General features: G+C 30.9%; 1 protein-coding gene across 1 annotated transcript in view; it reads right to left on the bottom strand.

Moving 5' to 3' along the window:
• Positions 1–21,501, bottom strand: part of Smp_135640 (cadherin-related) — a gene marked incomplete at both ends in the record, with an annotated part of 30,079 nt that extends 8,578 nt beyond the window's left edge. The window contains one exon of the mRNA XM_018796830.1: positions 20,494–21,501. Within this exon, the coding sequence (XP_018651932.1) occupies positions 20,494–21,501 (1,008 nt within the window). The remainder of the gene's footprint in view (positions 1–20,493) is intronic.
• Between the last annotated feature and the right edge of the window lie 116 nt (positions 21,502–21,617).

The raw sequence follows: 21,617 nt of genomic DNA, 5'->3' as shown, positions 1-21,617 counted from the left end.
GTAGACATATTCATCATATTTTTGGAAACATAAATCATCATATTTAAGTACAATTAAGCGAAACTCAACTGATCATAATGGGAAAAGAACATTATTTTAGTATGTGGTCAGGATATTCCTTTGCTGATTTCACAGATACACAAAGAGGAATGGAAGATATGTCATTCCTGTACGATTCTACAATCAATAACAACTAGCTTACACTGAACAGCAATACAGTGTTTTAGAATAAAAGTCATCAGAATATTAAGATTGTTGTAAAGTCACAAACCTTAACTTCAAACAAAATTTCATTATTCAATGGGAAGATTCTAACAAATAATACCAAGTGAATTTGAACTTCACTAGATTGCACAAAACTCCACCTGTAGTTCCTCCAGGGGCTACTGCCGGTCCCAAGCCCGGGTAAAGGAGGAGGGTTGAGCATCGGGTTAGCAACCCCATCCCGTAGAAAATCAACTCGCTAAAAAAACGCCAACCAGAAAAAATCATTCAAACCATTTAAACTCTGCCCTGGGAGCAGAAGGAATAATTATGACGTCTCATGATGAAAGCCGAGTTCCTTCGGAAGTCATGAGGCCGATGCACCTTCTTACAACCAGAGCGACAATTCTTATAGGTACATGGAATGTCCGGACAATGTGGGAGACCGGAAGAGTCACAAAACCACACAGACTTCACCGGACCACACTACACAGAGCTTCAATTCACATATGCTTTCAACTATGAAAATACTAAAATATCCACAAACCCCTTCTGATTATTTATAAACTTTTGATAGCAAAAATACAACACAGAAGTGTGATTTCACATCGATTTCTATAAACGGAATATTATGATTCATTATATGATTGTTCAGTCACGTATAAAATCATCGTTCATTCCTATTAGTAAACCAATTCCATAGAAGTCTCATCTACCATCATAAAATTTGAATATTCACTTTATATAATTTTCTGTGGAAGAACTTCTGTGAATCAATTAATTATCCTTATTAATGTTCACTTAACAAACGGTATATCATTTCTGACTGAAAGAAATGAAATGTGCACAATAGTTCATCCTAATAGCTGTTCAGACGATTTCCTACTCTCAAATCAATTATAGCTTAATACATGTCATTATGTATATATATAACAGTCATATTTAATGACAATAATTAATTGATATACCTATTTTTCTGTCCTAATTCATCACGATTATCACAAAGATAATTGGTCATAATTACTGAATTACATATTCAGTGAAGTGATGTTAAATTCCTCCAAAACTAATTAAGAATATAAGTTGATAACAACTTATTGATATCTGGGACATTAGAATTAAATATGTCACTTGGTAATGACGTTCGCTTATTCTGATTCATGTACATAGAATTACCATATTTAAATGTTCCATGATAATGGTATTAGTAATGATTCATCTAGCCCAGTTGACCTTCTATCCGTATCAATCAAGAATGAAGACTGGCTTTCACCAATAAATGGTGATTAATATAATTTATTTTGTATTAGAGAAATTTTCCAACATAATTTGATACTCATTCTATTCAATAAATACACAAACAGAGGACATGGAAAATTTACTTTGTAAGATGTGGAGTACATTAATCTGCTAAAATACTTTCCCATTTCTAGTAATATACATGTATTCACTTTCAATTCTTATTATTCTAAACATCCTTAAATCTTCCTTTGCCTTGTCACTTCTAGTTTTTCTATATTCTTGGGACAGATAATTTTCCGAAATTCAGTTTTTCAAAAATCATCTTAATAATTAGTCAATAATCGGAAAGTAGAAAAGACTGAACAATTTCAAGGTTTATATTAGCATTGAAAGGCTATAGTTGTCCCGACCTTATATCTTCCTTGTATTGTTCATATCCCTCACTAAAACTTTTTATCCATCCAATAAAAACTATTTTCTTCATAAGCCAAACTTTATACATATTTTCTGTGAGTTTTCACTAGTATTTACTATAAAGTTTAGTAGTTCAACTCTCATATTTATTGAAATGACAATATACAAAAATTTATATAAATTTCATTATTAAGAATGAAAAACACTGATGTTTTCTGTTTTTCATTGTTTAAAGATCTCCATCATATTAAAAGAAGGCTTGAAGAATGCTGGTTGGCGGCCTATGCTCCACTGGGAGTAACAAGCGTAAGTAAGTAAGTAATCATATCAAAAGATTAATATTTGAACGAAGAATATTCTTTTCGATAAATTCCCTTCAGATTCTACAATTCTATAATCCAAATTAATAAACCGAAAAATGACCAGGTTAAGGGCAATATAGTCTTCCACCAAACATTTGATTGAATTGTAATTGCATTATTATTTCTGTCACCCTAACGAACCATTAATAATCTACTCAAAAACAGATAATTATAAGTTACTTGGAAATATTTACAAAGTTCAATCTTGACACACTAGTCTTTCGTGTTCTATTCTTTATGTACTTGATAAACCTTTTTTTTCAATTATGAGTAATAGCCACAAGCTTATAAAAACATCCAGTATACATTTATTTCATGTCTATATCTGAAGTGGGATGTTTTGATGTGATTAGTGTTTCTTGTAATTACTGTTACCAACTATTTGTTTCATATTTTTACTGATGTAAATCTTTATACGATTATTTAATTATTTCCTTGTTGCAGGTCTGACTGTATACTTATTATCCTGTATACATACAGAGAAGTTTACTCAATACTTCGCCAACTTCAACTGCTAGCGTTTCCGTGTTTTATTTATTGAATATTTACGGACAAGTTTAAATTGTTTAGCTGAGGTATACTAAGTTTATTATTAGTATTTAACGGTAATAACACTAGTCCAAATGATAACTAATGATCAATTGTGTTTATTTGAAAAGAAGTGAAGAAACTCTATTCTTTTTGAGATTTAGAATCACTATTAATTGATGAGTGTTAAAAGACACACACTCACATCAGACATATAATATTCATGAAGCAGCTTCTATTCAATTGTCTTAGGGCACCAAACCTGATATATAATCCATTGTAATATCTAGATATCCTATTCTTATTATTACATCATGTTAGTCACCCACTAGTTTTTTTAAAGTCCTTGTGACTTAGAATTGTTCACTTACACTCTTCAAATACAATTACATTTAACCAATTCTAAAATTTTGCTATCAACATATAGAAATGAAAAATCACCAAACACTAAGGCATTTTATTTACTTCTCTTATTTGCTGAAAAATTCCCATCATATTAAAACAATTATATGAACGAGGAATATTCTTTTCAATAATTCCTCATCAGGTTCTACAATTATAAATCCAAATTAATAATCCATAAGAATTGGCCAAGTTTAAGGCAGAGTACAGCATTTTAGAAACTGTAACATGTGAATCAAGGAGTTTGTGATATAAAATAAAATCGAATCGTTAATGTTGGAGCCGACTAATGTAAAGTGTTAACTTGAATCAGTTTATAAGTGAAATAAAATCGTAAGATAAATGATCAGAATAAATATAGTTGACACGGGGTGAGATAGAACAATGGGATTACAAATCAGAAATTACGTAATATGTAGAATAATATGAATTAGGCCAGATATAGTAAATAGGGGTGGATGCTGAATAAATTTCTCTACAAGGTTAGCAAGTGAGATAATAATAATAATAATGACTGGTAAGATGTGTCGATAAAATAAGTTTAAGATATAAAAATGAACATGAATTAATGTCACCATATTATAAAATTGATTATTAGCAAGTTGACCCTGAAGTCGACCAGGGTAAAAGGAGAGGCTGGACATATTTCTTTGATTGTCAAACATACCAAATGAATTTTCAATCTATTTAAAGAATTATTCATTGAAAATGGTAAATGTATTTAAAAGTTGAAATCATGAGTAGATTAAAGCTAGACCACCATCGAAAACTTGGAACCACTGGACGGCCGTTTCGTCCTATTATGGGACTCCTCAGCAGTGCTCATCCACGATCCCGCTCTCGCGAGATTCGAACCCAGGACCTACCAGTCTCGAGCCAGAGCCCTTGACCGACAGACCACTTAGCCGGCATCGACCCCTTTAAATGTATTTAAAGCTACAAAAAAACGTCGTTTAGAGTTATGTATGAATAAATTAGGATTAAAATATTGTGACTCTCAAATGACAGGTTCATCCAGACCACAATATTAGTCAGAAAAATAGATAAATATACTGTGGTCAATTCAAAATGAATGTGATAAGACTTTCACTGAAGATTGATTAATTTTAATGTTTTCTGTATAATATGATTTAAATTCCTACCTATTGCAAAAGTTAATAACTATCTGAACTCAGTAGTTCATTAGATAATGTATTGGGTGGTTGAAGTAATAGGTATGTGTGTAAATTAACACTGGTATTCAGGTAGATTTAATTGATAATTCCTATATAGGATGAAACGGACTTCCTGTATTCAATTGTTAGCCATTTTCCACGTTTAATTGAATCTTGACTACGTGTCTAACCCTTTTTTTTAAACTGATATAAAACCCTTTATTCCAAGACCGTTTGTTCTAATTATTGACAGTAATTCAATAAACAATACATAAACTACACTAATTTGATACTTCTATTTTACTTCAAATAAATGCCACTCTCAACTGTACAGAATTTTGGTTATTAAATGAGAAATAACTGATTTTATTGAGCAATGAATATTAAACAGAACAACTAGTATTTAGTGTTCTCCTGTATTATAAGTAGTGTACATTACTCTTAATAAAACGTCACATCTTTTAAATAAACATATTTACGTACCCTAGATATCAATACCACGAGTAATGTTATCTCAGTAGCATAATCTCAGCATGAAAATATTAATCATAAGTGGATTTGTATTCACTTAAAAACACTTACTAACTAACTTTTTACTTCAGGACTGTTACATTAAACCTAGATTCTGACAGTTCACACATAAATGTGGGGGTTCTTTGACACAGTTAGAAAAAATACATTTTTATACATCAATAAAAAAAGAATTAAGAGAATTCATTGACTAATATACCAAGTTATCTTAATATAAACCATCAATTGGACTATTAAACTTCAATTAAATATCCATTAGTAACAACTATAATCATTGTCATAAAATTCCTGTCATTTCCATGAAAACTGATATATACCAGGTTAAAATGACATTCCGGATAGAACATTTTTTCACTAGGAATACTTCATTGAATTTAGATGTTCAAAATATTTCTTCGTCTATTTAAACATCAATATTCATTTAAAGCAATCTATGTCAACGGTTATGAATACATGTTCCACTGGAAAAACATTAAAAATTTGGCAAGACGTAAAACAAATTAGATAAGTAAATTTTGAAAAGGGGATAATTTATTGATCAGTAAATAAACTTTTTATTATTGTCAGACTGTTATTGTCTGTGCTGAAATAAACCAAGATTAAAGGAAACATTTTCATGCCAAAATAAGTTTGATTAAAGGAGCAAATTTAGTGAGTTATAGTTAAAATACTTTAATAAGTTTAGGAGGATAAAAGTAAGCATTTGTAGTATGACCAACATAGAAATCATGTATTTGGTAATATTGTAGTGTGTGCTACTTATGTTGACATAAGTAGTATATAACGCTAGTCAGGAATATAATGTCTGGAGGCAGAAGGTTGAGAAGATCGAGAAGAGAAGAACGGGAACAGAAAGCAATAGACATGGAAATGTAGGAACAATGAAGTCTGAAACAATTAATGAACATTTTGCAAATGAATTACTGGAGTATGGTTTTTCTATTTTATCATGTAACTCTGTAATTTTGTGCTAAATATGAACGGTTGTCCTTATCTGTGTTCTCTTTCACTACAATATGAGTTATAGTTGGGTTTTATAAAACATTCTTCTAATGAAAATGAAAACAACACTTTCAAATTATTATCATATTTACTTAGCCTTCAGAATGTATCATCAAATAGTAAAATCTTGTTTAGACTAAATCTATTTGTTATCTCACTTTATCACTGATACTTAATTCACTCAGCAATTACTGATAGCAGCTAACCCGATGCAAAGTAGATTCCTTATACTCATCAGTCTTAGGATTATAAAAATTGCTTTCCTATCAGATTAATAATATAATTATTAGGATATTTGATGATGTATATTATTTAATAAGGTATTTCAATACCTGTACAGTGCACATGATTAACCAGGCTGAGTAGTTATTCACGGTGGTCACAATTGATACACTAAGAAGAATAATAGATTGATTTCAAGACAATAGAGCAACAGCGATCATACCAAACTGAATAGAAAAAGTCATTCTTCTCCCGGAAATCCGGTTCTATTAATAACACAAAATTCTCTGTAAAGAAAGAATGTGATCATGAATAGATGGTATACGTTTAATAACTATCATTCAAAAAGATACTACAAAAGTGAATTTTGAATCTTCCCATCGATATTTAGAACTACAATTGGTCAGTCTCTTATTGACATATGTGCATCCTGTGCGGATGGCATCGAAACCGCCTCAATTCACAAGTATTTTAAGCAGAGATGAGTAGTGACTAGCAGTGGAATCCAAGATGCGTATTTCGGACTATTTGGCACTCATTTATTGGATTTACCTGCATCGAAGTTGATGTTCACTTCAGGACTCAAAAAGCAGTACAGTTAGCTTCAATATCGACCGCGTTATCCACTTAGTGAGTCTAGATAATAGCCACTAGTTTATACAATAGAGTGACTATCTAGACTTATTAGCTAAGTGGATAACGTGGTGGGTATTGAAGCAAACGGTACTGAATTCGAGTCCCTTGGTGAACAGCAACTCCGATGCAGGTAAATCCAATACATGAGTGCCAAATAAGCCGAAACATTCGACTGTTATCCACTATCTATCCTAAAGTGGATTCGATCTCAATCGTAAATCCATCTGATTTGTTGCCTAGTATGTCGAAAAGCACTGAAATTACTAAGAATGGAAATCCATTTTTCGAATTTCCTACATTATTTACAGTATTCTTTCAGTAAGTTTTATTCTCTGGACACAGATAAAAATAATTCACTGATGTTTTTTATTAAAAATTGTTTGAGTAGAATTAGATATTTTCAAGTTTACAGTTTTCATTATCACATCAACCCACAACAAATCAATCCATTGCTTTAAACATGTTCAATAAGTTCATAGAAGATATTTAGATGAAATTTATCTATAAGTCTTCAATATGATTTACTTTAGAATGTTGAGATCAACAATAGCTTCATAAAAGTATCGGCGTGAAAATTGTATGTTGTGTAACATGATATGCTGAATGACAAATTTAACTGAAAATCATTCAGATCAGTTTTCCACTGGAGCTAATAAATTTAGCTATAATATAATCATTTCACTCACATCGACATCAGATACTTTATAATGTGTTCCATTCAATCTTCAGCCTTCCATTTTGAATTTATCCAGTTACTTAGATCTCTTCTACAATTGATTGATCACTGGGTGGTGATCAATGTCATGTATGTCAGGTCCTTTTTAGTGCAGATCAAATCCTATCGATCAAGTTGTAATGTGACCACCAGTATAGATGACTTGACATTGCATGCACTAAGTTGAAATAAAGTGGTGGTTGAAGGTAGTCAACAGGAAACCCTGGACCTAGGTTTCCTGCTACTTGGCACTCGTATTTCCCATAGTTGATATCATGAATCCATTGAAGCTAGACCACCATGGAAAACCAGGAAGCACTGGACGACCGTTTCGTTCTATTGTGGGACTCCTTAACGGTGCGCATCTACGATCCTCCCTCGCGGGACTCGAACCAAGGACCTATCAGTCTCGAGCCAGAGCCCTTAACCGATAGACCACTGAGCCGGCATCCAACGGTGTTAATGTTTAACTTCAACCGATCCACCAAATTGAGCAACCATTCGCCATTTTCCTCAGTGAGTTACTATCTCACAACAGACGTGGCTGGACTCCACTGGTCACTGCTTCTCACTAGAACTCCAGGTAATACCTCATGTAGCCAGTCCCATAATAGGACGAAACGGCCATCCAGTGCTTTCAAGTTTTTTTCATGGTGGTCTAGCTTCAGTGGATTGATAATCCCAACTATATAAAATTACTAAAATCTCCACAAAACCCCCTTCTGAAAAATATTTTCAACTCAATTGTATTAGACTCATTGATACATCTTGTTGACGATGAAAATGTTAATGATCGCGGTAAGAATCAAATCTTAGGTTCATGGTTACTTAGTCAAATAAGTTTTAACGATCTAACATCAAACATTATCATGTATTGTAATATCAGGTTAGTCAGTCTAATGTCTACAGTTGTAAATTGATTATTAGAATTAATTCGGTAAAGACAATATGATATTAGTTTCTAATCATTATAATTTTTGTTATAACAAACTCAGTTGTAGCCGGAATATTTCATTTGAAAAGTCTTTAATTATGACACGAGATCATTATATGATATTTAGTGAAAGTGAAAGCGCAGGGATTGTCGATACACACTGATGAGGAGCCTTATAGTAGGACAAAATGGCTGTTCTTTGCTACCAGGTCTTCAATATAAATCAAATTTAGAACGGTTCGTGCTTTTAATAAAATTTAACTATCTCCACAACCCTATACTAGAAGTAATAATTACTTTGATCATGTATCAAATCACATAAGTGAAAGGAATTGATTGGGTATTAACACTGACATCGTTATAACTAGAAAACTGACTGCGTCGTCACTGTTGTGACTGAATAGCCAACTGTTATATGTCGGGGATGGTCGCTGTTACGTACTTATCGACTCTGTTGAGTTCACATTCTTGCTCCTTTACTTGACAATCGGGAATAGCTAAAATTCCTCGATTCTACTTCTCATACCGGGAAACAGAAACCACTAGAACCCTCATGACACAAGGGGAGAGCACGAAAGACTGGTGCAATGAACATTTGTGATCTCTCTATAAAACTTCTCCAAACAAACCCCAAATCAAATCCAAAATCACAACAATATTATATTAAAATAAAATTATTTTTGCATTAATTTTTGCATAAACATGGTAGTATCACGTAGAGGGAAATACATACAGTTACTGTTAAAACAAAATAAATATTGTTCGCTGAAATTAATACAGGAAATAAAATTGCCAAACCGAATGAGACTCTATAGAACAAAGTTTATACTGAATTGATATAGGAAAATGTTGACCTCAAAATGTCACACTGAACGAAGTCCGCACCTGTCACCTTGGGCAAAATTTGTAATGAATTGACAAAAAATGATTGACCTAAATGATGTCATTTGTCCCGTCATATCACAAACATACACGCACACAAATACTTATTGTTCCTGAGATATGATGGGAAGTTGAGAAAAAATATTAAATTTGTATCAGGTCTTACAACTTTTTGGAATGAAACAGTTATCGCTGACACCAATGGAAAAAGTCAGTGTATTATTACCAATTGATTTAGGTTGAAAAAGTGGACTGTTAGATATTAACTCACTAATCTAAAGTCAACACTATCGTCCAACGGTCTGAGTTGTGTCGTACGTGTAAATTATTGAAGAATCCCCTCCTAGAAAGATACAGTTTTCCATTGATCCTAAGTTTTATATTTTCGTCTAGAAAAATTCAGCTCCAAGTGCAAATAATCATTAACTTAAACATTTTCCAAAAACTCTATCATCTTAATAAAATTTCTTCAAAATAAACAATCTGTGACAAATTTACTTAGTATTGTTTGTTTGGATCTTCCCATCTGTGACAAATCTACTTCTCTTCTTTTAACCAGTAAAATAACAAATAAGTGTTCAGCCTTAAAACTGACATGAGACGCTGGAATTAAAGAAAATTATTGACTATCAGATACTGTAAACAAAACAAACAAAAAAGAAACAATCTTTAGTTTCCGATTATCATAAAAAAAGGAAGTAAAGAAAATGATTTTTGTCGCTTAGCGACCCAAAGTGTTCAGAATAAACATTCTTAAGGTGTAGATACCACAAAAAAAGTATCCATATCCCATATGGTTGTGAACTATGTGCACAAAAGAATTATATATATATATAGTCATCCAAACTTTTTTAAAAGCAAAGTAGAGACCAGAAGAAAGTGTTTTCATCTCCTTAGTAAGATGATTTCTGTTTTTCCAGCACAACGAAGACCTTACAAGCTATAAATATCAATTACTAGCCAATTATCTGAAATTGATTTTAAAATAATAGAAATAAAGGCATCGAATATTTTAGTATGATAAATAATAATAATAACAATGGTTGCCCATAGCAGATTATACATGTGTATACATAATTACTACGCTTAAAGTGTCTTTATTGCGTGACAAATAACACCTTATTTTGTTTTCAAAATATCATTCAAACTATCATTTGTTTGACGGTGGATATTTTGGAATGTGCTTACTGAATTAGAATGCTTTACACTTTCATTTCGAGCTAATTTGTTGTACTGTTTCATCACTATAAACAACGAAATCATATGAGCGATAGAACCATTGAGAACCAGAATGTATTCAACAGTTGTTTTGCCCTCATTTGTGTTTCCTCAACAGTGTACAACGATAATCCAAAATAAAGTCAAAATTAGCGCTTCTTTTGGTTAAGGGTGAGATAAACCATACAAATTTTGATCAATAATTCGGAATCCAGAGGTCTAGTATAATGAGGTCCCCATCTTTAGTCGTTGATGCATTACTATTACACTACTGAGTTTAACGACTTCCCCATCCAAAGATTCATTTTGAAACTGGTCATATGTGGATGAACAATTACTACTTACTATGTTGGTTTTCTAGTGATGTTATATAATTCAAAGGTAAATTTCCTTCCGAATTAATGAAACAGTTATCTAGTGCTCCCTGGTTTCGAACAGTTTTCTCACTAACATTAGTTTCTGGTAAAAATTACTCTCAAAATCAATAAAGTAGATCTTTAATCATTCATAATATGCTTGTCTAGTTCAAAAAGGTATATTTTATAATTAAAAATGCTACTTGTACCTATCATGATTATTTAAACGGTATCCCAGTGAATAATTCAAAAGAATCTGAACGACATTATCAGAACTGTGACCGAAGTTGTAGTTACTTAACCATATTCCGACTTTTTATTGGCTACTAGCAAAAAATAGTGTTAACAGCAACATGTTATTATCGGTTAAAAGTATTTTACGAGTCGATAGTCAAAAGAGCTTATAATGTCTGATTAAATTATATGTTACGGGGATATTCACCAATAGATTGTAGAACGTAAGTGTCCAAATTCCAAGTCAAATAAACTCCCATCGTATTTCAGTTACTTAGCAATATACCGGATATACAAACTTGAAAACATTGAAATAATCGGTGTAGATAAGTACTTTTCAAACAATTTTTAAAAAAATTATCTTATACAGTTATAATAAAATTGAAAACATAGCCTGACATTTTACAGGCTATCAGTTATACATATCTTACTGAATCTACTTTTCAAAGAGTTTATGACGTATCACTAAAAGCCGCAAGATAAAAAGAACGACTTTTTCAACGTAGGTTACATCAGACGGAATGACCGTTCAGTGATAAGAATAGAAATATATTGCTATGCACAATCAGTAGGAAGCAGTAAATCTAGATTTCATGTTGATCAGTCTGTCTTATTTGTAACGTTAAGAGAAGTGATTTATTGACAAAAAATCGTACCGAGGGTTATTCAGAGTCATAATCAGAGATGTTACCAGTAAGCTATTTCAGTCTCCATTGAGCTTCCTTAGGAATGAAATGCTTTAATCGGTCAGTCGTTTTTTATTTGATCTAAAACCATTTTCAATTTAGCGTGAATTTACTAATAAATATCAGTTAATATAAATGGTTATTAACTTTCTACTTTGTCTGTACATATTACAAGTATACTAAAACTATGTGAATCAGATTTATAGTTGATATATTACTGTTTATGATAGCAGTCATTAATGGTTTCGAAAGTATACCTAGCGGTTTCTTTCATGACACTGCAATCATTATTAAACCTTACATCGTCTTGTGTATTATTTATAAGTCCATCGCTACTCATTGTAACATGCTTTTACAGTCACCTAACCAAATACATTCATAAAAAATGTAAGTGTAAATTGTTTATTGCTTTGTTAAGACCAGTAATTTTGTGTTACGCATTGATACAAACTGAAACTAAACTATCTAATAGGTTGAAGTCATATAAAACTCAACAAAGGTTTTTTTACTTAAAAGTCCCTTACCTTATTCTATTATGTAACAAAGTTGGATTGTGATACTTTGTAGCTTAAGATTCCTTGAAACACAACAAGAAATCTATTTTTATTTTGTTAAATTAATTACTTGTTCACTTTTTCTCTGTCCTACTTTCGTATAAACTTAGAATTTGAGGATTCTTTTGTCATTTGATTATCTTTATTCATTCAAAACTACTCTTTTTTAGCTGTAATTTTTAACTGGAATGAAGTTTAATCGAAACCATACTTTAGTAAAATTACACACCAATAGATGAGAAATGTTTTCTTTTTCATTAGAAATGAAGATGTTACAACATATCTTAGGGAAGATTAAATTATGAGTAACTTCTGAGAGCTATTAATGAACAAATATTATACATATATTCTTATTGTTTAACTACCAGATAACTAAATTATATATATTTATGTTCCTCTCGTTATAAGCTTTATCTTGACCTAAAAACTATTATTATACGATTTACTATTCGTAAGTTATATCCAGTTTATTAATTACAGTCTCCCACATTCACAGACACTTTTTGACTTGATCTTGTACAATTGTTATTTCTTATTTTTGATATGATGTGATCTGGTTTGCTTGTATATAAACCAAGTATATCTGAAACAAGTGATTCGTATAGTGGAAGCTGATATTGGTGTTCTGGACTCAACTGGCAGAGTTAGGAGGTAAAAGGACCAATAAGGACGTTAGGCTGCTCATATTAGTCAACACGTCATTGTTGTGGCACAGTGTTAAGTCGTGTTCTGATAGGCGAATAAGCTACGTGATATGTTAACCAGGCAAAAGGCACGACAATATGTCGTCTATATTAGCAGTGATCCGTCGTTACTGCGGTTTCTATGTAGTTGGTTAGGCTATGTGACTAGGGTTTTAAAAACATTATATGAATAACTGGACAATATTTCACTGAAATAGTTCACTCATATATTAGTTAATAATAGATATAGCAATGCGATAAGTAACAACTGAAATCCAAACAGCAAATGAATCCTCCATAATAATCATTCTGCATACGAACAAATAGGTTTTAAGGTTGGCACATTTTTATTGTGTACTGAAGATTACTAAGATGTATAAAATTAACTAAAGTTGTTCATTTTGAAATTAACTTTCATTATAATATAATATCAACTAGAGAACCATCGAATACCAGAAAACATTAGAAATTAGTTTCGTTGAAACACAAAACTCTTCACCTATTTGAATTATTTGCACGAATACTTTATTTCAAAAGGTTGTGAATTTGCTGTTGATCAGAATGAAAATAGTATGAACCTATGATCTGTAAAGTTACGCGTTGATGAAATTTAGACATACGTCAACCGCATGCTCAAACTTCTAGGCAACCAATTTTCCAACTTTATAAATAATCTCATCTATTTACCTGCTTTATGATTTATTTTAATAGAACAATCATGGATATTTAACTATCTAATGTTTGCAAACTGTCATATGAAAAGCTTATAATTATCATGAAAAATAATTACTATGAAACAAATTCAAGAGAAATTATTATATCTCTTTATCTATTCTTTAGATGGATGAAAGATAATTCCATAAGAATCCATCTAACAAACATGTTGTTAGATGACAAAAGATGTTATAAAAGAAAAAAAGTGGTCAAAACATTTATAGACGAAGGTAAATAGCAGCTAGGATCCGCTGATAAGTTATATCTTCATAAATTCTGAATAATAACAAGTTAACTGAGCAGTAAAAGAAGATTTATTGGAATAGTATACTTTTTACTAAAAATTCCTAACTATAATCAAACATATAATATTGAATAAAGGAATAATAGTGATAATAATTATCACCAATAGTATCGAATGGTAGCGATCATATGATGTAATTAAATATGTGCATCACGAAAAAACAATCCAACTGTTTAAAGTCTTTTTTAATATTTTCTATCTGAATCAAATGTACTAGAATAGTTCCTAAGTGACATCATGTATGAGTAAACTAGGTGTCAGATTAGGACTAATTAACTGTAACAGAACTCATTAATTTTCAGTTAGTTATATAGATGAAAAGTAACTTTTAAACAAAGTGAACAGGGAAATATGTTTTGTTTATAATTAGATTACGAAATTGAGCAACCATTCACCAATGTCTTCAGTTAATTGATATCTCCCAATAGACCTGATTGAAGTTAGACATTAACACCATTGGATGCCGGCCATCTCAGTGGTCTATCGGTTAAGTGCTTTGGCGCGAGACCAGTAGGTCCTGGGTTTGAATCTTGTGAGGCGGGATCGTGGATGCGCACTGCTGAGGAGTCTCACAATAGGACGAAACGATCGTCCAGTGCTTTCCAGTTTTCGATGGCGGTCTAGCTTCAATTGACTCATAATTTCAACTATCTAAAATTACCAAAATCTCCACAAAACCCCCTTTCTATAATTAAATTAAACAAAAATTAACATATCAATTGTTTTGTTATTGCCGTTGTTGTTTTTAAAAAAAAATCAATTGTGTTGATTATTTTAGATAAACAAATTTCTAAAAAAATATCCTGTATAAACATTGTTTATTATTGGAAGAAGTATTATAGAAGAATATTAATTGACCTGAACAAACTTATTCAGATAAATCTGGAAAAATAACAATAAATGGTTACATCTCTTAATGACTCATCACCTAGTAATAATAATAATAATAATAATGACTATTATTATTATAACACCACACCTACAACAACATTATATATCGTATTAATGGTAAATTCCATGACAGTAAATTCACTCTTATCAATTTGTTCCCACTAGTCTATCTATAAGTAAAGATAATATATATATTAAATGGATTAATAATAATAATAACTAAACGAATATAGTTGACCTATTCAGTTTTATCTAATTTAAAAAATAATAACAATAAACATGTGACCTAACAATAAAAATAGATTCTTATTAAGATGAATAAAGATAAATGAAAACTAAATTTATAGTGTTATATGATTTTCCATGAGCATAAGACCTTTCTAATGGTTACTATGACTATTAAATAAAATTTATGATGATGACGTTTTCACTTAGACTAGTAGTCATATTACATTTCGGGATTATACAAAATGACTTCATTTTCAATCAAAGGCTAATTAGTGTAGACTTTTCAGTCTTACATAAATCCGAATAAAGCAGCAATAGCTAAGCAATAAGGCCTCTCAATGTATCATTAGGTGGCTTGGATTCCTTACAATATTTTAAAATCATCTTGATAATGAGTATTGATCAGAATATGAAACCTAAATTCCTTATCTGTATGAGGTTGTGGAGACTGTTGTGTTGTTGATTGAGATCGTGAATCGATTGGTGTTAGACCATCAATGAAAACCTGGAAACACTAGACGGCCGTTTCATCCTAGTGTGGGACTCCTCAGCAGTGCGCGATTTCGTGGATTGGTTGAAGTTGGACATTAATACAGTTGTATGCTGGCTCAGTGGTCTAGAGGTTAAGTGTCCGCGCGTGAGGCCGATAGATCCCGGGTACGTAATCCCATGTACGAGATCGTGTATGTGCGTTACTGAGAGTTCTCATACTAGGACGAAACGGCCGTCTAGTGCTTCCAGGTTTTTAATGGTGGTCTAACAACAATCGATTCATGATCTCAATCAAATTCTCTAATTTTCGTTTATTACCTGGAATCATAAGACATTAGATACTGTGTGCAATCAGTCTTCGTTTGACTGATGTGATAAATGATATGCCGATGATTCCTTTGAAGGTTTTAAAGTTTGTCACTAACAAAAATGATGCATAATAAAAAAACTAAAAAAATATTACAGGAAAGTCTATAATGAATAGGTACAGAGAATGCTGATAATTTCGAGGAAGGTTTTTTTAGAAACAGTTAAAATATAATTTTGAAAAATTTGATTTCATTTCATATCTACTGAAACCTTCAATTAATGTATTTTTTTTAGCACTGGTTTAAAAAAAACAAACAACCAGTGATGACAACTTTCTCAATTCCTTGCATTTATTTACCCATTATGCATTAATACAATCCTCTTGTGGGTTTCTTTAAACTAACATTTTATGCAATGTATATTGAAGATTAAAACGAACTAACCGGATGTGTGAATATTGCATATATATTCTATAGAATTATCACATCACTGCGAAATCTTATCAGTGAAAAAAATTTCTCAAAACTACAAAATATTATTATGAATTGAAATTCTGAGAAAATAATTATACTATGGTGTCTGTTACTAATGTCGATAGATATAAGTAGTATGTATCATCAACCGAAAGTGAAATGGCTGGAAGCAGAAGGTTAAGAAAATCAAAGAAAAGTGAATGAGAACAAAGAATGATTGGTGTGGAAACGAAAGAACAATGAAGTCTGAGACGATTGATTAACATTTAGCAAAGGAAATATTTATTGTATCATTCTGAGATTTCACTAAGAGATTCTATAATTTCTATTTGAAGTATATTCCATTGTGTTCTCGTTCACTACAATACTTCATTCATTTCAAATATTTCACTAACTAACATTATTCATTGTGTAGGAAATAAATGTTATAGAAGTTGTTTCCATGTATGGTAGCATGCTCAAAATATTTAATTGAGTGTTAATGTCTTTTTCGAATCAAATTAATAAAACCGATTTGAACTGTTTATAAGTAGATTATTAACAAACTTAACTGGTGATATCTCAGAAGCAGTTAATAACTTAGTTCAAAAGCGCAATCATTCTATTTTATTTTATTAAACTGAAGATCAATTTGTAAAATGTGTGAATATAATTTTTTCAGTGGTATTATCATGTGAATCTTTAAATTGAGATATATTCCAGCGTATCGGTTGAAGGTATCTTCATATTCGAGGTAATTAACATTCGTTATAAAATTTAAGGTTATAATCTCTAGTGTCATAGTCACAGAGATGTTTCGAAAATGTCATTTAGGTTTGTAAAACTGAAAAGTTTTGCATAAATTGATCACTAAACATTATCTAATGTCATGTTGTTCACTCTGCAGTCCTAAATGAATCCTGTAAATCAAGTAGTATAAAAAATGTTTTCGTTAAGTTCTGACAGACTGATATATTATTAGACTGCTAATCCGGAATTTAATTGTTCCAATGTTTAACCTCACCTAATTTACAGAATAGCGAAAACCATAATATTTAGATTATAAGCATTTGAATCACATAAAAATGAGTTTACCTCACGATTATAGTTGGCTAGTTATTGATTTTTAAGTACTTAGCAAAAAAATTTTCAGATTTTAATCACCATGTGAAATTCCGATCATCGTGCATAACATATGGTAATGATAATAATATTCTTTACGTGATATCCCTGGAGTTCTGATTAAAATTCATAGATCAAACTGAAAATATAATGATCATATCAGTGAAAAAATGTTTAGTAGAAAACGGAACATCACTTACAAATAATACCTGTCCTTTATGAAAAAAAACGGTCAATTATGACATAATTTTTATCACATAATGACTTTAGTTAGTGAACTATTAAAAACCGAAAAGCGTTGTAAAGTTATTTTATTCTAATTTGAGACTCCTTCAAAATGTGTACCGATGAACCTACCAGGAAATAAATCAGTCTTAAGGTGACTATGGTACTTTACTAATCTCTAATATACGTTTGATGACAAATTATTCATTAATGTCAGAAGGGGTTTTGTAGAGATTTAGTATTTTCATAGTTGAAAGCGTGAGTCAATTGAAGCTAGACCACCAGGGAAAAGCTGGAAGCACTGGACGGCCGTTTCTTCCTAATGAACAATGAAAATAAAAAGAATCACTCTATGAAACAAAAAACCAAGCAAACTATTTTAACAGCATATTGATTTGTTCTATTATTTGACCCTAAATTATTCAACAATATTGAATTTTCAGAAAGGTTAAAATTATTTTAACGTTTTTACTTATTACTAGAATTGGTAATTACTGCTATTATTATTGTTTAAAAATAATATTTAATTTACCAGTAGGAAAAAGACCAACATGATAAAATAACAATTCTAAACAAAGATGAATGATGGCTAGCAGTGAAATCCAGGACGCGCGTTCTGATCTGTTTAGGACTCGTCAGTCAGATGTAGTTCTATTCAAGAGTGGATTTTCACTCCGAAACTCGAATCCAGTACCGTTCGCTTTAAACCCCATCACGTTATCTACTTTGCTACTGGGTCCTGCTAGCTGATGACTCCCAAGTAGGACAAAACCGCTACTAGCCACCGTCCATCATTGCTTATAGTGCTTGTGACTTTATGCAATATCGAGGCAATGCGCACAGAATGCACATATGCCAAAAACAGACTGACCAACTGCAGTCCTAAACATCAGTGGAAAGATTCAAACAAATTTTCGAAAAGGGATTTAACAACTCTAATGTTTCTATCAACAAAAACTGTTAACAATTACTCGAGAAAGTTGAGTATATATTGTCTTCCTGATTGAAGAAAACATCATTTATGTATATTTTTTGAAAAAATTGCAAATAATTAGTTTATTTTTGTTTATCGAAAAAAATTCATTTCAGTACATTTTATATAATTCATGATTATCAACATAAGTTAGTAATTTTAATAGTTGAGATCATGAATCAATTGAAGCAAGACCCCTATAGAAGATATGGAAGTACTGGAAGGCCGTTTCGTCCTACCATGTGACTCCTCATCAGTGCGCATCCACGAAACGGCCGTCCAATGCTTCCACGTTTTTCATGGTGGTCTAGTTTCAATTGGTCCATAATCTCAACTATTAAAATTACTATAATATCCACAAAACCCCTTCTGATAAGTTAATAACTTTGAAAATCAATGATCACTATACAAATAGTTAGGTCATCATTCAAGAAAAGTGAGCTGTAAACAAATTGAACTAGGTAGGGTACAATTTTCTCATATTTTAAAAAAAAATACTTTCTACAAAATTGCTATGGAAAGTATTTTTCTTTAGTTTTAAACCATCATTAATTTCATACATTAATACAATGTATAGACTGAAATAAAATTGAGAATAACTGGGTAGATTTAGGAGTTTACTATATCAATAAAACAACTTCTTTAACTGATTCTCTGAGAAAAAAAGATAAAATATCTTTCACTTAATTAGACAATTAAACAAATTTACATTGTCTAAGATTTCAAGCAAAGAAATATTGAACTGAATACTTCAACTATGAAAGGCTTTTATTACAAGTTCAATATTTCATTTTAATGACTAAACTATAATCAGAAGGGGTTTTGTAGAGATTTAGTATTTTCATAGTTGAAATCGTGGATGTTCACTGCTGAGGAGTCCGAAAATAGGACGAAATGGCCGTCCAGTGCTTCCAGGTTTTCATTGATAGTCTAGCTTCAATTGACTCATGCCTTCAACTATGATTAAACTATAATTAAATCTTCCATCATAACAAAAGAAATCTTATATAAGGGTATATTTGTAGGCAATACTTATTATTTGTAAAAAACTTAAACAATCTTATCAATGATATTTTTACCTTTACAATTTAATGTTTCCCAACTTGATGGTATTTTACATTGTTCACTTAATTCACCAACTGACCAATTATCTGGACATGTTGTATGCGTAGTTGTATATAATTCTGATGTTCTAGGATGATTCACTTCTTGACAATTAGAAATATTTCCACGTATATAAAAAATAACTATTGAACAAAATACACCAATAAACATACAAATTATAATAATAGATACAATTAATAGAATAGTCATATTACTATTGTTATTATAAGTAGTAAGTTTATTTTGATATAGTTGTGTATTATCTTTTAATTCAGCACCATATGAATTTATTCTTTCATCATTATATAATCCATCAGAATTAATTTGATACATTTTAGAATTACTTAATAATGTTGTATCCGAATGTATTGATGAATTAAAATTTTGTTTATATGTAATTACATTTGATGATAATGAAGGTGTTAATATATTATCAACGTATACATGTATTCGTAAACGTGCAGTCGATGTAAATCCTACATCTTTATCACTATCTTTAACAATTATATACAAGAAATATTCTATTGGATAATGTGGATTATTATTATTATTACTTGTTCTGGTTGATGTTGATGATGTTGGTGACGATGATGATGATGACGATGATAAAATAGACGAATTCGTTTGTTCAATATTCAATTTCATGTTTAAATTGACATCATTCATTGTTGTTATATACTTAGTTTTATATGTTGGTAATAATTGTGTTAAAGAATTCACTAAAATTAAATCAGCACTTGCTTCACTATAACTATTTGTATCAGATATGTATATTTCATTTGGTTTTAATGAAAAATAATCAGATAAAAAACGAGCTGAATGTAATGTAAAATTAAATTTTGTATGTTTTGGTTCATCTAAATCAGTTACTTGTATTGAATAAAGAATAGTTCCAGGTGAAGTATCAATAGTTATATTAATTAAATCTGATGGAATTTTATTTGATATTGATGTTGATGGATGGATGAATTGTGGTGGATTATCATTGATATCAAGTAATTTAATTAAAACTAATGCACTACTAGTTAATTGTTGATTTATTGGCCCGGCATCATATGCAATTACTGTGAATTGATGTTCATGAAATGCTTCTCTATCCATTATTCCATCTGCATAAATATGACCATCTAATGATACACGATAAGTAACTGGTAAGTGAATTGGTGAAAGGGATCCATTAACAATTGCATAACGAATAGTTTGATTTGCACCTAAGTCATTATCATATGCTTTAAGACGTCCAACTAGTCGACCATGTACACGACGATTACCTACTGATTCAGTTAATTGAAATATAATCCTACCACTAGAATCTGTAGTTTCAAATACTGGTGGCATATCATTAACATCAGCTACATTTATTCGTATTCTAGTTGTTGATGATAATGATGGAATACCAGAATCCATTACTTGTACATTCAATAAATAACTTGATTGTGTTTCACGATCTAATGGGATACATGTTGTAATTCTACCAGTTAATTTATCAATTTCGAATAAATTCTGTGGACTCATTTCATTAGTGACATTATCATCAGGTAAAGATGTAAAACTATAAAGTAATTGTGAGTTAATACCTTCATCATTATCTTTAGCTAAAATTGTACCAACATATGTACCAAAAGGTTCATTTTCTGGTACACTGAAGATTTGACTTATAAACAGTTTCTCATCTTTTCCTTCTTTGTTAATTCCAGTTATAACTGGATGTTCCAATGGATCATTCATTTTTTCAATAGTCGAAGTAACGGTAGTAGTAGTAGTAGTTGTTGTTGTTGTTAAAATACGTGGCGTATGATCATTGATGTCCTTAATAAAAATATTTATTGTTCGTCTAGTTGTTT

Source organism: Schistosoma mansoni, chromosome 4, assembly GCF_000237925.1.
Source record: "Schistosoma mansoni strain Puerto Rico chromosome 4, complete genome".
Classification (NCBI taxonomy): Eukaryota; Metazoa; Platyhelminthes; class Trematoda; order Strigeidida; family Schistosomatidae; genus Schistosoma; species Schistosoma mansoni.
This window is presented reverse-complemented; position numbering and strand designations above follow the sequence as displayed.